The 13,324-nt window shown below is 42.3% G+C and overlaps 1 protein-coding gene across 5 annotated transcripts in view; it reads right to left on the bottom strand.

Annotated features, from left to right (window-relative positions):
• COL11A2 (collagen type XI alpha 2 chain) overlaps nucleotides 1-13,324 on the bottom strand; it is a 139,019-nt gene that overhangs the window by 36,290 nt on the left and 89,405 nt on the right. For all 5 annotated transcript variants that reach the window (XM_030197236.1, XM_030197238.1, XM_030197239.1 and 2 more), the window contains 8 exons: nucleotides 13,206-13,250; nucleotides 12,507-12,560; nucleotides 11,814-11,858; nucleotides 11,290-11,343; nucleotides 9,139-9,246; nucleotides 8,352-8,405; nucleotides 8,206-8,259; nucleotides 154-198 (listed from right to left, as the gene is read on the bottom strand). In XM_030197236.1, the coding sequence (XP_030053096.1) occupies nucleotides 154-198; nucleotides 8,206-8,259; nucleotides 8,352-8,405; nucleotides 9,139-9,246; nucleotides 11,290-11,343; nucleotides 11,814-11,858; nucleotides 12,507-12,560; nucleotides 13,206-13,250 (459 nt within the window). The remainder of the gene's footprint in view (nucleotides 1-153; nucleotides 199-8,205; nucleotides 8,260-8,351; nucleotides 8,406-9,138; nucleotides 9,247-11,289; nucleotides 11,344-11,813; nucleotides 11,859-12,506; nucleotides 12,561-13,205; nucleotides 13,251-13,324) is intronic.

The raw sequence follows: 13,324 nt of genomic DNA, 5'->3' as shown, positions 1-13,324 counted from the left end.
CCAACTGCTCTAACCACTATGCTGCTCCTCAGCTCTTCAGGCTTCCATTGATAAACATTCAAAGATATACAACACTCAGCAGGGCTTCAGAAGGTCGCTCTAGTGTGCTTTCGATATGAACAATTTACTTTAGCTCAGCAGTGTGGCACTTACCGTAGGGCCGCGCTCGCCTCTAACACCCAGTTTCCCTGTTAAACCCTGCAGAGAAGAAACATAAACAGTCATAAAACACCCCCACAAAAACTAGATAGCCAATTATAATTTCCTTTCAAAACAAGGCAATCAATGGTCATCCCCTAAAAAAGATGACCAACATAATTTACCTTCAAAAGAAGATGGTCAATGGCCATCTCCCAGAACAAGACCAACATAATGACCAACATAATTTCCCTCTAGGGGAAGTGATTAGTGGCTATCTCTCAAATCAAGATGGTCAAAAGAAGGTAATCAATGACTATCCCCCAAAATAAGACAGTCAACGGCAATTCCCCTTCAAAACAAAAAGATCAATGGCCATCTCCCAGAACAAGATGGCCAACAGTAACTGTGCTTCAAAACAAGATGACCAGTGTTATCACCCTCCAAAATAAGAGGGTGAATAGCCATCACCCTTTAACCCTTGAGGAGATTGCGGTGTCCATAGGGACAAAAATAGACAGATATTGGGCAATAACTCGTAAAGTTTTAGTAGCAGTTTAAAACGTTATAAAGCTTGGTGTTAGGATATATGGTATGGGGGCTGGGTGTTGGATTAAATATCAGTGCCTGTATGCTTACCTACCCAGGATGGTAGACAACCAAATCTGACTTCCATACGTAGTAAAGCTTCTATGACTGGGATATACCCTTGATAGCATTCCTTTTGAATCTCTTCATAAAGTTTAATAAATAAATAAATAAAAGATGCTGGCCAATAACCATCACTCCCAGAACAAACCATCAAGTAGACATCATTCTCAAAACAAGAATTTTATCTCATTCGTTGTCACTCAGACCACAGATATGTCTGGCATAATGATTTGTTTTTATTTTGTCTGTTTACTTGATTTAGTTTTATGTTCATTGTTTTTAAAATTTAGTATGCATTTTATTGTAATTCATTTAGGTTGTAGGCAGAATATAAGTGAATAAATGAATAAATAAATAAGTCTTTACCACATATACTGCCTTCCGGACTGCATATAGTATCAATAGAAGTACACCTATTTCTATTAAGCTGGCTGATAACACTCAGGGATATAGTTATTAATTTGGCCTACCATTAAGATGTGTTATTTTAGAAGATGGCGCCGAGAGCGGACGTTTTGTGAGTTAGCTCCAGCTAGTCTCGCTAAGATTTTGTTGTTTCCTGCTACACAATGCCCCATTCGAAAAGAAAAGGGGTCGTGCGGGTAGTACCCCCACCTACCGGGATGTCCACGCCAGCGAGAATGGGACTGGAGCGCTTCTTTCCCCCTCTTTCTCAAGTAGTAAGCGGGGTAGATTCCTTAGCGGGAGGACTCGGTGAAGCGCCCCCCCCCCCCCCCCACTGGAATGTGAAACATCTCTTCCCCCCCCCCCCCCCGCCGCTCTCTATGATCCCTCCAAACCCTGCAATGATAGCGAGCCAAGAGGTGAACCCAACAGACACCGGAAGAGTAGAAGTTGGCGGACCCTGTGGGGTGACCGGCTCAGCTTTAACATCTACGCTTGCAGGGAAGGAATCGGAGGTTAGCCTTGGGAAGATTTGGCTGAAATTACTAGAAATGGACAAAACCTTACAACAATCCTCGGGAGAGGTAAAAGCTTTAAATTCCAAAATGCAAGAATTGAAAGACTCAATAGAAATGACTAAACAAGATTTCTCATTAAAAATTGAGAGTTTACAAAATGAGATGACACAAACAAATGAATTTAAAGCTGCAGTGGTGAAAGATAATATTGATATCAGAAGGAAGATCGAACAAATAGAGAACTGCAATAGGAGATTGAATCTCCGTCTGCTTAATTTTCCTAGACTCTATGGGGTATCCCCCTTAGAAATGTTTACTAGATTCCTTAAAGAAAATTTAAATTATCCGCAAGAGGCAATTCCTCCATTAAATAAAATTTATTTTATACCAAATACAATTTAAAAAGCAGATGGAGAGAGCAATGTTGAAGCAGGAAATGAACTTGATGTGGACAATCTTACCGCGATTTTAGAGCAGTCGTTGGACAATGTCACTGAAAGGGCGACGCTGATTGTATCTTTTGTTTTTCAACAAGATCTGAATTCTATCATGATACTTTATTTTAAATCAGCGAACCATAAATTTGGTGGTGAAAAAGTTTGGCTTTATCCGGATGTGACAAAAGTAACTGAACAAAAGAGAAAACTGTTTCTTTCTATGAAGTTAAAAACAATAGAATTGGGAGGATCCATCCTCCTAGCATATCCGTGTAAATGTATTGTGAGATTTAATCAGGTAAAATATGTATTTTATATGCCTGAACAGCTTAAGTCTTTCCTAGACTTGAAACAACGATAGAGATATTGAGAAGTAGAATGAGAATTATGGCGACATATTTACTTTCAATGTTTGTACTAAATATTTGAATTATAATCTTCACTAAATTCCTAACCCCCCCTCCCCGTTCTTATTTTAGGGGTCTAAGGAAGCCAGTATATGTTATGATAGTTGATTTTGTTATAAACTGTTATTATTGGCTATATTTTACTTAACAGAATATTCCTGTTTAAGTTTTGAAAATTAATAAAAATGATGAATCAAAAAGATGTGTTATTTTACCACTAACTTGTGCTATTTTAGCACAGGACCCATTTTATGCAGTAAAACCTAGTTACTAATAACTGGGGTTAACGGTAAATTAACACACTTTAAAGGTAGCCAATATTGATAACTTCTTTAAATAAAGAAAAGTGAAATGTCTCAAGAAATTGAAATCGCTGTTATCTAATATAATAATTTGCTCTGTGAACGTTCGAAAGTGTCTACCTGGGATTGTAATCACCTGCTGACGTCACTGGCCAGCACTAGAACCCTGCTTGCCTGACGTCAGGAGGTGGTTACGATTCCAGTGAAAGATGCGGGAACCGCGCGACCGGCAAAAAGAACAGCGGACAGTTGAAGAACAGCGGAAGTGGGCAAAGATGTCCCTATGTGCATGTCGCCCCCCCCTCCAAAATCACCAACCCCCCTCTGCTACCCTCCCCTCCACCCCTCTTACCGGGGGTCCCGGCGGCAACAGTGAAGGGCGAGCAGGCTCGACGAGTCGGGTGCCTTCCCTTCTCTTCGCTCTCAGCTCTGACTCTGGTCTGGTCCCGCCCTTGCGGAAACAGGAAATGAGGGCGGGATCAGAGATAGAGCTGAGAGCGAAGAGAAGGGAAGACTGCTCGCCCTTCACTGCTGCCGCCGGGATCCCAGTAATAGGGGGGGAGGGCAGGGGAGCAGAGGAGGGTTGGCGATTTTGGAGGGGGGCGAAGTGCAAGTAGGGGGATGGGCGGGGCCAGTGTCGGGGAGGGGAGGGCCACAGGTGGAGGCATTGCAAGGATGTATCTGTGAGACTGAGAGAGGGGAGTTGGCGATTTTGGAGGGGGGTGGGGGGTCTGGAACGGGGGAGGGGGGAAGGGGGAGGGAGGGGGGACTGGAACTTGGAGGACGGACAGAGTTAAGGAGAGGGAGAGAGGAGAGGAGGGGGGGAATGCACCACCTGTAACAACAACAAAAAAAAGCACCCCCAATCAGGCCCGTAGAGAATACCTGGAAACTTATGGACAAAGTGGTGAGTTACAGGGGAGTGGGAGAGGGGAGGGAGGATGGCCTGGAAATCGGAGGGGAGGAAAGGGGGCCGTGGGACTTAGAAGGGACAGAGGGAGAGAGCGAGGGAGGGGGGGGTAACGTTGCTAGCGCCCGTTTCATTTCATACAGAAACAGGCCTTTTTTACTAGTATATAATAAAAGTGAGACAAGTACAGGACAATCAAGCCATTGTGAAATCACTGATGAGGTTGGCTCTGATGAGGCATTATGACTTCACAATATCAGCTCTGGTTACCAGACTGAAACTCTTCACATTAAGGGGAGTAAGTTAAAAACACGATTTACAGTTAAGATGTGTTATTTTACCACTAACCTGTGCTATTTTAGCACAGGTCCCATTTAATGCAATGAGACCTAATTACTAATAACTAGGGTTAACAGTAAAATTACTGATCTTAAAAGTAGCCCATGTTGATATAGTTCCCCTTAATTAAAGAAAAAAGAAATGTCTCTAGAAATTGAAATCACTGCTATAGGTAAAGAAAATGAGAGAAGAATAGGACTATCAAGCCATTGTGACATCACTGATGAGGTTGGCCAAGGACACTAAGGTCCTCCCAAGGACTTTCACTAACTACACCCTCTCCAAAAGACATTACACGATGTGATACCCGCAAGCGAGCCTTCTCCAGAGCAGTGGCATAGCAAGGGCGGGGCGGTGGGGGCGATCCACCCCGGGTGTCAGTGCCACTCCCACCCTACCTTTAAAAACAAATTTGTGATTGAAGCGGCGTTGCAGGCAGCGCCTCGTGTCTGCCTTGCTTGTAAAAGAGGCAGATCTCGTCCTCGTCGTCGGGCCTTCCCTCACTGGGTCCCGCCCTCCTCTGAGGTAACTTCCTATTTCCGCGAGGGTGGGACCCAGTGAGGGAAGGCCCGACGACAATGAGGAGATCTGCTTCTTTTGCAAGCAGGGCAGTTCAGATCCACGGAGGTTGGGGAGCAAGAGATATGCAAGTTTGTTTAATTTTGTTTTTCAGGCTTCTTTGCAATTTTCTGGCTTGCCTGCATTTTATTTTGTGCTGTCCTTTTCTGGATAGCATCTTACAGTTTTCTTGCTTACAAAGCTTCGTAGAATGTGTATCAGAGCTAGTTGGTCTGCTCTGAGGCTGTGAGAAACTAAGATTCTAGCCTTGAAGCAAAAAATTCCAGATGAATACTGCAAGTAGTGGACAAGTCCTCAGTTTTTGTGCAAGTTTTATGAAACATTTATTGGGGTCCTGGTTACAAAGAAGACTTAGAGGTCTCCTTATGGTGTACTACTTACAAGAGTACCAAACCTATGACATCGGGGTGGAACTACTGTAGTTTCATATAGATTTTGCTTGACTTGAGCCTTTTATGGGTGTGAGGTTTACTGTATTGATTTTGTTACTCCAATATTACTTTAATAATATCAGAAATATGCCTATTTTGTTTTTTATTCTGTAGGGTTAAGGGGAGCACTTTATTTGTTCTTAGTTAAACTGATGGCTGTTGCATGTTGCCCTGAGAATTTTTTTTTTTTTGCCTAGATGCAGCCACAATTTTTGAAAGCAGTTGACTGTTTATTAATGTGTTAATTTTGCATAGTAGTTCTTTACAAATTCAAAAATCTATGAAGCTTTTTTTAAATGATCATTTCAAGGTTAAATGTGTTCTGTGCTGGTGAAGTCAATAGAAATTCTTCACATCAGCATCCAAGCCCATTATGTGGAGCAGGTGATAGAAAATGTTTAAAAAAAAAAAAAAAAGCAAAATCAAAAATTAACTGATACAGGAGGTGTTAACCCATTTTCTAAAATCCTAGCTATCCGGTTGATATGTTCCATAGGCATAACAGAGTTATTGAGTATCCCATAAACTTTCTCAATTATGCGTGCCATTTTTGTTTTCCATTTTGTGTTGTAATACTGTCAACATACACTGCACTCACAGGATGCTATCACAGCAGTGCTAGAAAAGAAAAACCTGTCTGTGCAGCACAATTATACATATATTTTAATTGTTTTATGAATTAGAACTTATCAGATATCTGTATTTACACGGTAAATGCTGTTTCACAAGGAAAGCGAAAGGGAGAGCGAGAGAATAGGAACTTTATTTTAACAAGGAAAATCATTTGTAGGGATGCTTAAGAAATTTAAAACTTCTGTGTCAAAAATTGAAACTACTACTATTACTACTATTTAGCATTTCTATAGCGCTACAAGGCATACGCAGCGCTGCACAAACATAGAAGAAAGACAGTCCCTGCTCAAAGAGCTTACAATCTAAAAGTAAAAGAGTCATTATGCCTGTTCTATATCAGATATGCATATCTAGGGATGGAACAAAACTGATGTAGGATTATGTAATCTATTTTAAGAAAACAACCCCATTTTCTCATGTGACATTGTGTTATCAAAAAGTGATTTATAGCTTGGATAATCGATTCCTTGTCCTGGACTGTTGTCTTCAATGTACTTTAAGGTCAGCCTCCCAATGAAGGCAAAACAGTAGCAGACTTCATGAAAAGTATGGGACAAGCATAGAAGATCTTTTAACTATGGGGAATGGAGGTTAGGCACAGTCTACAATATTTTGAAAGGAATAGAAAATGAGTGGACCACATGGATCTTGTGGAATTCACTTGGCTACCATATTATATGAAAAGGAATTAGTGAATTGCAGAAGTTTATGATTACTTATTCTATAGTGGATTAGGGTGTATCTGTGTTTGTTAAAAAGACATGGCTTTCAGTTGGCATTGACTGTGCAGGATTGACGATCTGTACTATTCTGTGTGGTTTCGTTTTACAATAGGTGAATTGATGTTCTAGTGTTCACTGTACTGTTTAAGATGCTTTCCTTTTCCTTGTGTGACTCGTAGAAATGACTGCTTATGGTATGGTAGAATTGCTCTATAGGTCCTGAGTGTTTTGTATTCTCGGCATGCCTAGTACTAGATTTTGGAGGGGGGTGTTAAAAAATGACCGGCCCCGGGTGTCAACTACCCTAGCTATGCCACTGCTCCAGAGTAGTCCCCACACTCTGGAATGCATTGCCTGAAAGGCTCCGTTTAACACAAAACTTTCTCTACTTTAGGAAGCAGGTGAAAGCTTGGCTCTTCAACCAGGCCTTTAATGGAAGAAGAAACTAACTCATTTATCTCACTCACACTCAAGGATTGACTCGGGCTACACATACTGCAGCGGGACATGTTATCCACTCCTACCCTAGCTGAGATAATATTTAACCATCTCTGTCACCTTACTTTCAAATTCTTCCTATTTTCTTACTCATCTATATGTTACAACTTTGCCTTACCCTTCACTACCAATTATAATGTTCTAGTATGTATTGTGTAGTCATTGCAAGTAGTATACCATGCCATATTTTGTGTTGCTACTTGAATATTTTTACTGCTGTAATTGCCTATTGCTCATGTTTGATCTATTCTTACTGTACACCGCCCTGAGTGAATTCCTTCAAAAAGGCGGTAAATAAATCCTAATAAATAAATAAATTGGTGAAATGAGGCATTATGACATCACAATATCAACTCTGGTTACCAGAGACTGGACCTCTTCACACTAAAGGGGGGGAGAAGTTATCAAGGTTGTTTTTTTTAAGCACAGGTCCCATTCTAAGCACTAACTGGGGTTAATAGTAACATAACACATTTTAACGGTAGCCCACATTGATAACTACACCACTCGATGTACCTACACAGCACTTTCCAAGCTCTAACCTTAGGTTTCTCGGAAGTGAAGAACTAAAGGGTAAAACAGAGATCACTGGGTTTTATAACCTTACAACAGGAAGTAAATTCAGCAGGCTAATTGGGTCTTATAGCTCTCATTTGCTATCACATTCTATATTTTTATGAATTTAACCAATTAAATATTTATGCGTTATCATATTCTGAACAAATTTTTTAAATGTGATTTTTAAAAGTCGCATAAAAACATTTTACTAAGCAATAAAGAGAATGATTCAGGAAATAATGGGGTGGGGTTGATATGTAAAACAACATAACTGGATGGTTAAATCATGGTAGCAGGCTAGGAGGGCATATTCAGCAGCCTTCTGACTGCTGTACTGACACTAAGTATTGGCTGATACCTGGATAACTTCTGGGTCCGCTGGGTACCTAGATATTCAATGCCAGTATCTGGATCTAATTTAGCTTGTGGCGGTCAGTGTTTAAAAACCCACCGACCACCACCGGCTAAATATTAACCTGGATATTATCTGAACCACTAGAAAGCCATAATTAAGGATTTACCCCATCATCCTGGGCTCACGAAGAAGGGTATAAAATGAGCTCCAACCCCTGTGACCAGATCTTATCAGTCTCCTCCCTATACACATTTCTTCTCTAAACCTTTACTATATATGAAACTGGAAAATATAAAAATCAGGTCTGCAATAAACATCTCACCCTGGCTCCTTTCTCTCCGCTGGACCCAGGGAATCCTGGGAATCCATTGGAACCCTGAGAAAGAAGAGAAAAGACAGTAACCACCAATCCTGTGACACCAAAGCACAGCAAATTTACATTAATCATGATCAATTCAGGCTTCTCACCTTAGAACCTATCCGTCCTGGATAGCCTGGTAGGCCTGGAACACCGAGCTTACCCTGGTGATGAGGAACAAAGAAAGCAGTTTACTGGGATGGCCTCCTTCGGGAGGTAGTGAATTGGCAGTCAAGAAAGGGGATTAGCATAGAGGATTCTTGGGGTTAAAGGACTGAGGTGGAAACCAGCAATCAACTAGTCCCTAACTGCCATCATATTCCATATTTAAGGAACCATCCTTAATGATACCCAGGAGTGGCCTTCTCCTAGCTGAACACCTGAAAGCCTCCTCCCCATATTAGTGAGTTAACTCAAATACTAGTGGTGGGATCAACCATAGCATTGATGCCCTATCCTTGCGAGATATCTCGTGTTGCATGGAACTTCACTCCATTAGCTCAAGCGTTGCTGAAGACACCATCCTTGGGTTCTGAGTTGTCCTCTGAAATACCTCTTCTTAGAGTCCCAACCCAAACCAACAATAATCACAAACTTGGCAAGACATTGTTGACCATGTACCCACAAGAAGCTTCCCATCACTTCCCAAAGGAATGATGTGGGGTGGGGGGGGGGGGAGTCATGACTGGGACCATTAATTATTTTCTTCAGCTTCCATTGGAGCTGATGACAGTTCCTGGAGGTAGAGATTCTGTTCAATGCTCACATTTATGAATAATATCCCTCCCCACATCCAACTGCCTCAACAAAAGGAGCTGGTTTGCACTCAGTTCTACCCTTCCCCATGCACTATACTGATTCTATGGTGACCTAGCCCAGGGTGTATCTGCTTCTCACCTTCTCACCAGGCAAACCAACTGGACCAGCATCACCAGATGGACCTGTCCGCCCCTTTGGACCCTCGGGGCCATCCTCTCCTGTAGAGCCAGGAACGCCAACCTCGCCCTGCCCGTGAAGAAAGAGAGGTGTGAAGAGGATCTCTGAACTATGATTACATCCAGTGATAGAAATTAGATGAGGAGTCCAGACAGCTCAATTGGGAGTAACATTTTTACAAATTTCAGTTTCTTTACCTATCTATCTACCCCTGAAGAACTGGGGGCTGAGCAGGGCCGTGCCAACACGGTAAGCGGGGTAAGCACCGCAGGGGGGCGCCGACCTCTGGAGGGCGCCACCGCGCCATGCTTACCCTCGCCACTTACCTCAGCTCCGTCAACAAATACCGAGCTCTTCTTGTAGCTCTCAAAATTGCCTGAGATATAACTTTTTTTAACACTGGTTAATTTTCCCCTAACACCTTTCTAACATCTCCCTTGAAAACAAGACCCCAAGAACTCGATTCCGACTAAAATCCACATAACTTCCTTTCTCCCAGCACTTTCGCATTAACAAAACTCTGTAAAGCGGCCAACTTTCAATTTACTCCCTAGGAGGACTAATGGCAACACCTTGTCCTCCAATGACGACAGAGGGCGCAGGGTGTTGCTTCTATTAAAGGACCCACGCTGTCTTTTTTTAAAGTCTGAGTGAAGGCTCTCTGGGATATTTCCATTTTATGGTAATTCTTTTTTCTAGTCGGTGAGAGTCGCTTTTTAGTGTGCTTCGGCAGCATGAGTTATCTAGACCCTCCTCCGGAGCTGGGGGGCGGATGGGGCTTCTGTTTTTCTGTCAGAGAGAGCTTCTCATTTCTTTCTGGTGCATACTTGTTGGCTGAAGGTATATGGGGTTTTACAAGAGGAGAGGCCTAGGGCTATGTTTAACATGCATGTCGTCTTGACGCCTTCTAGTAGGAAAAGGTAATTTAGTTTTGTTTTGACGTCATGTTGGCTGTCATCAGAGATGGGGGACTGCATCAGTTGTTGTTGGGGTTTTTTTGTTTGTTTGTTTCTTACGTTTCCAACTAGGGTCATAAATGCTTATAATATATACATTAATAGGCATATCTTTTGCAGCCATACTTAACATGATGCATCTTTTATTGTTTTTAACAGTAATACATCCCACCAGCCAATTCATCTCTAATTCTACCCCGGTTGCTGCCATCTCCCAAAAAGAGTTCATATTTCTTTGCCAGAATTTTTCTTGCCTTGTCCTGATGAAGTGCCGTTAATTTTAATATGTCCACTTTGAGAATTTACATCTGCTAGCTTATTTTGCAATGTATAGCAATTTGTTTCTAAGAATATTGCTGACAATTTCTGTCAGTGTGGCAAGTGGTGAGCGATCATTTTCATCTTGTGCCACACGGGGGGGGGGGGGGGGGGGCAACTGATAGTCTGCAGGGGGGCACCAGGGACCCTAGGCACGGCCCTGGGGCTGAGTCAGCTTTCCTGGGATTGAAAGACTCCTTAATACTCACAGTGAAGGACAAATCATAGAGCTGTTGCAGTTCGCAGGAGCTACACCATGAGGCTGAATTATCGAGAGATGCTTTTGTTATCACACACATACATGATAACAAAAACACCATTGTACACACACATGATAACAAAATATCAATACACACACAATAACATGAACACCAGTATACACACATAAGAAAAAATTAATACACCCTTACATAGTAACACAAACACCGATATATACATCCTCAGTCAGATCACCTTACAATGATAAATACTGATATGAACTGCTTGCCCTGGGATTTGTAGCATGGAATGTTGATACTTTGAGATTCTGAATGGAATCTTGTTACTCTTTAGGATTCCAGAATCTTGATATTCTTTAGGGTTCTACATGGAATGTTGCCATGATTTGGGTTTCTGCCAGGTACTTGTGACTTTTGGAAAAAAGATATTGGGCTACATGGACCATTGGTCTGACCCAGTATGGCTACTCATGTCTCAGAGTGAAGGCAACCATGACAGGGCATTAAGTAAACCACGAGGGGTTCCTCCCTGGACCCAGAGACTCATACACACTCCAGAAGTCTGGGTACAATGATCCAAGGTTGTGACTCAGAGAAAGAAAACAGGGATTAATACTCACTCTGTCTCCCTTCACACCCATGTCCCCTTTGAAGCCAGGAAAGCCTTCTTCACCCTGCGGCAAAAAGAATTAAACAATTACGCACCTCCATAAAACACTGGAGGCATGGTGCTTTGTAACTAGGACATTATGGTGTCAGGAGGTGCTGTAATACAGGACACTTCTATCTCCCACCACCCCAGAATAGTGTCGGGGGGGGGGGGTGTTAGTCCTCATGCCCAGGGCATAGTCTATCTCCCAGCACCTTATGGTGTTAAGTGATGATGTGCTGCTGGAAGCGCTGTTCTTTGTATACAGGACTCCAGCATGGTTTTAGCAAGCACTGTACTACTGGGGGGCGCTGTCTTCCTACCCAAGATATGCTCCATCTTCCTACAACCCCACCATAATACATTATAATTACAATAGAAAAGTCAAAACATTCAGCAATGTTGCAAGTTATTTAAGGCTTTTTAAAATTAGGATTTCTTGCCAGTTTTCTTGAGCATGGTGCATGGAATGGGGCAGGACAGAATAGGATGTACCTTTTCACCCTTGTGACCTTTTAGTCCCCGAACTCCTTCAGCTCCCTAAAACCAACCACATGGAAAAATAGGACAGAAAGAAAGATACAGGTATAATATATACAGACATAGGGCAAGTTATATAATTTTAGTAACTAGATATCATGAGTGAGGCCACATAGACACACACAGATAATGTTATCCATGCATGCATGCCACAGCTGTGGTATTCCCTACTTAGCCTCTGTTGTGGTAGAATGGCATGGACACCGATCTATCTAAACCTGATGCAAACAGTCCCTATCTTTCACTACTTACCAAGAATGCCCTGCTCACACCTTGCATGCAACAGCTCCCCCCCCCCCCCCCCCCCCCCCCCCACATCAAGTGGATAAGAATTACTTTTATGTATATGTTTTCTGTATTGTTTAGGGACTCCTGAAGCAGGCCTCTGTGGCCGAAACACGATCTGTGTTGAGTCCATTATACTTTCAATACAGCTTCTGATGTGAATTTTTTGAGTCCATTGGACATTTTGTTTTGCATCATTTTTGGTGTCACCTTCTCTGTGTTTGCCTGCTAAGAATTTCTTTGAGCATCCCGTCTTTCCTGCCCCTTCTGTAACAAACAATATTCTTGTTTTGCTCTGTATCAGCCGGAGAGCAAGCTAGGAGGTCAGCAAAATCTAATCCTGAAGAATCAACCATCACTTACCTTCACACCACGTGGTCCAGGATAGCCAAGTGGACCTTGAGGACCCAGGGGACCCTAAAGCACAAATGAAATAAGTTAACCAACTGGGAAGTTGAGCCACCAACACATCTTTGCCATTGAAGTTCATCTTTTTCACTCTAATTTTTGCCCAGCAGTTTCCTCCAGCTTCTTTGAGTTTTGAGGTCCATCAGAACCATCTCTACTAGGCTATTGCACCTTGAACATTTATTTATAATTTCCTATGTTTTTCTCCCTATTATATAATCTCTCCCCCTCCCTCACCCTAACTGAGCCTAGTCATTGAAGCAACAGTCCTTGGTAAGGGGCTACATGTCATGGCTCCCTAATTTTGCCCATTAGGTGTCATTATTGAGCTGCAAACCCTAGACCTAGAAATTCAGCTCATGCATATTTAATATGTATAGCCTGAAAATCTGACTGGTTGAGGGGGTCAACGGGACAATTTCACAAATCACTGTTCCAGAGAACTGTTCAGAATAGCTTCAGAACTTGAAATGCTCCAGAACAATGAAATGACATCAAGTTACCGTGATTCGACACCAAGAGGAACGTTTGACAACAACGAGCTATCACCAGTATTACCGTACTGTGATTTTAAGAGAAACGGATGTAAATTGGTGCCCCCATTTGCTCTACTCTCACACATATGAAAAGGGGACAGAGCCCAGGGTCACATACCTGATTGCCTTTGCCTCCAGATGGGCCCTCCTTTCCTGGGTGACCCTAAGAGAGAAAGTTTGGAGGTTATTCATGCTAAAATTTATACTCCTTGCATCTGTTTGAACTTGCCTTTCTTG

The sequence above is a fragment of the Microcaecilia unicolor genome, chromosome 3 (assembly GCF_901765095.1).
Source record: "Microcaecilia unicolor chromosome 3, aMicUni1.1, whole genome shotgun sequence".
NCBI classification, from domain to species: Eukaryota; Metazoa; Chordata; class Amphibia; order Gymnophiona; family Siphonopidae; genus Microcaecilia; species Microcaecilia unicolor.
This window is presented reverse-complemented; position numbering and strand designations above follow the sequence as displayed.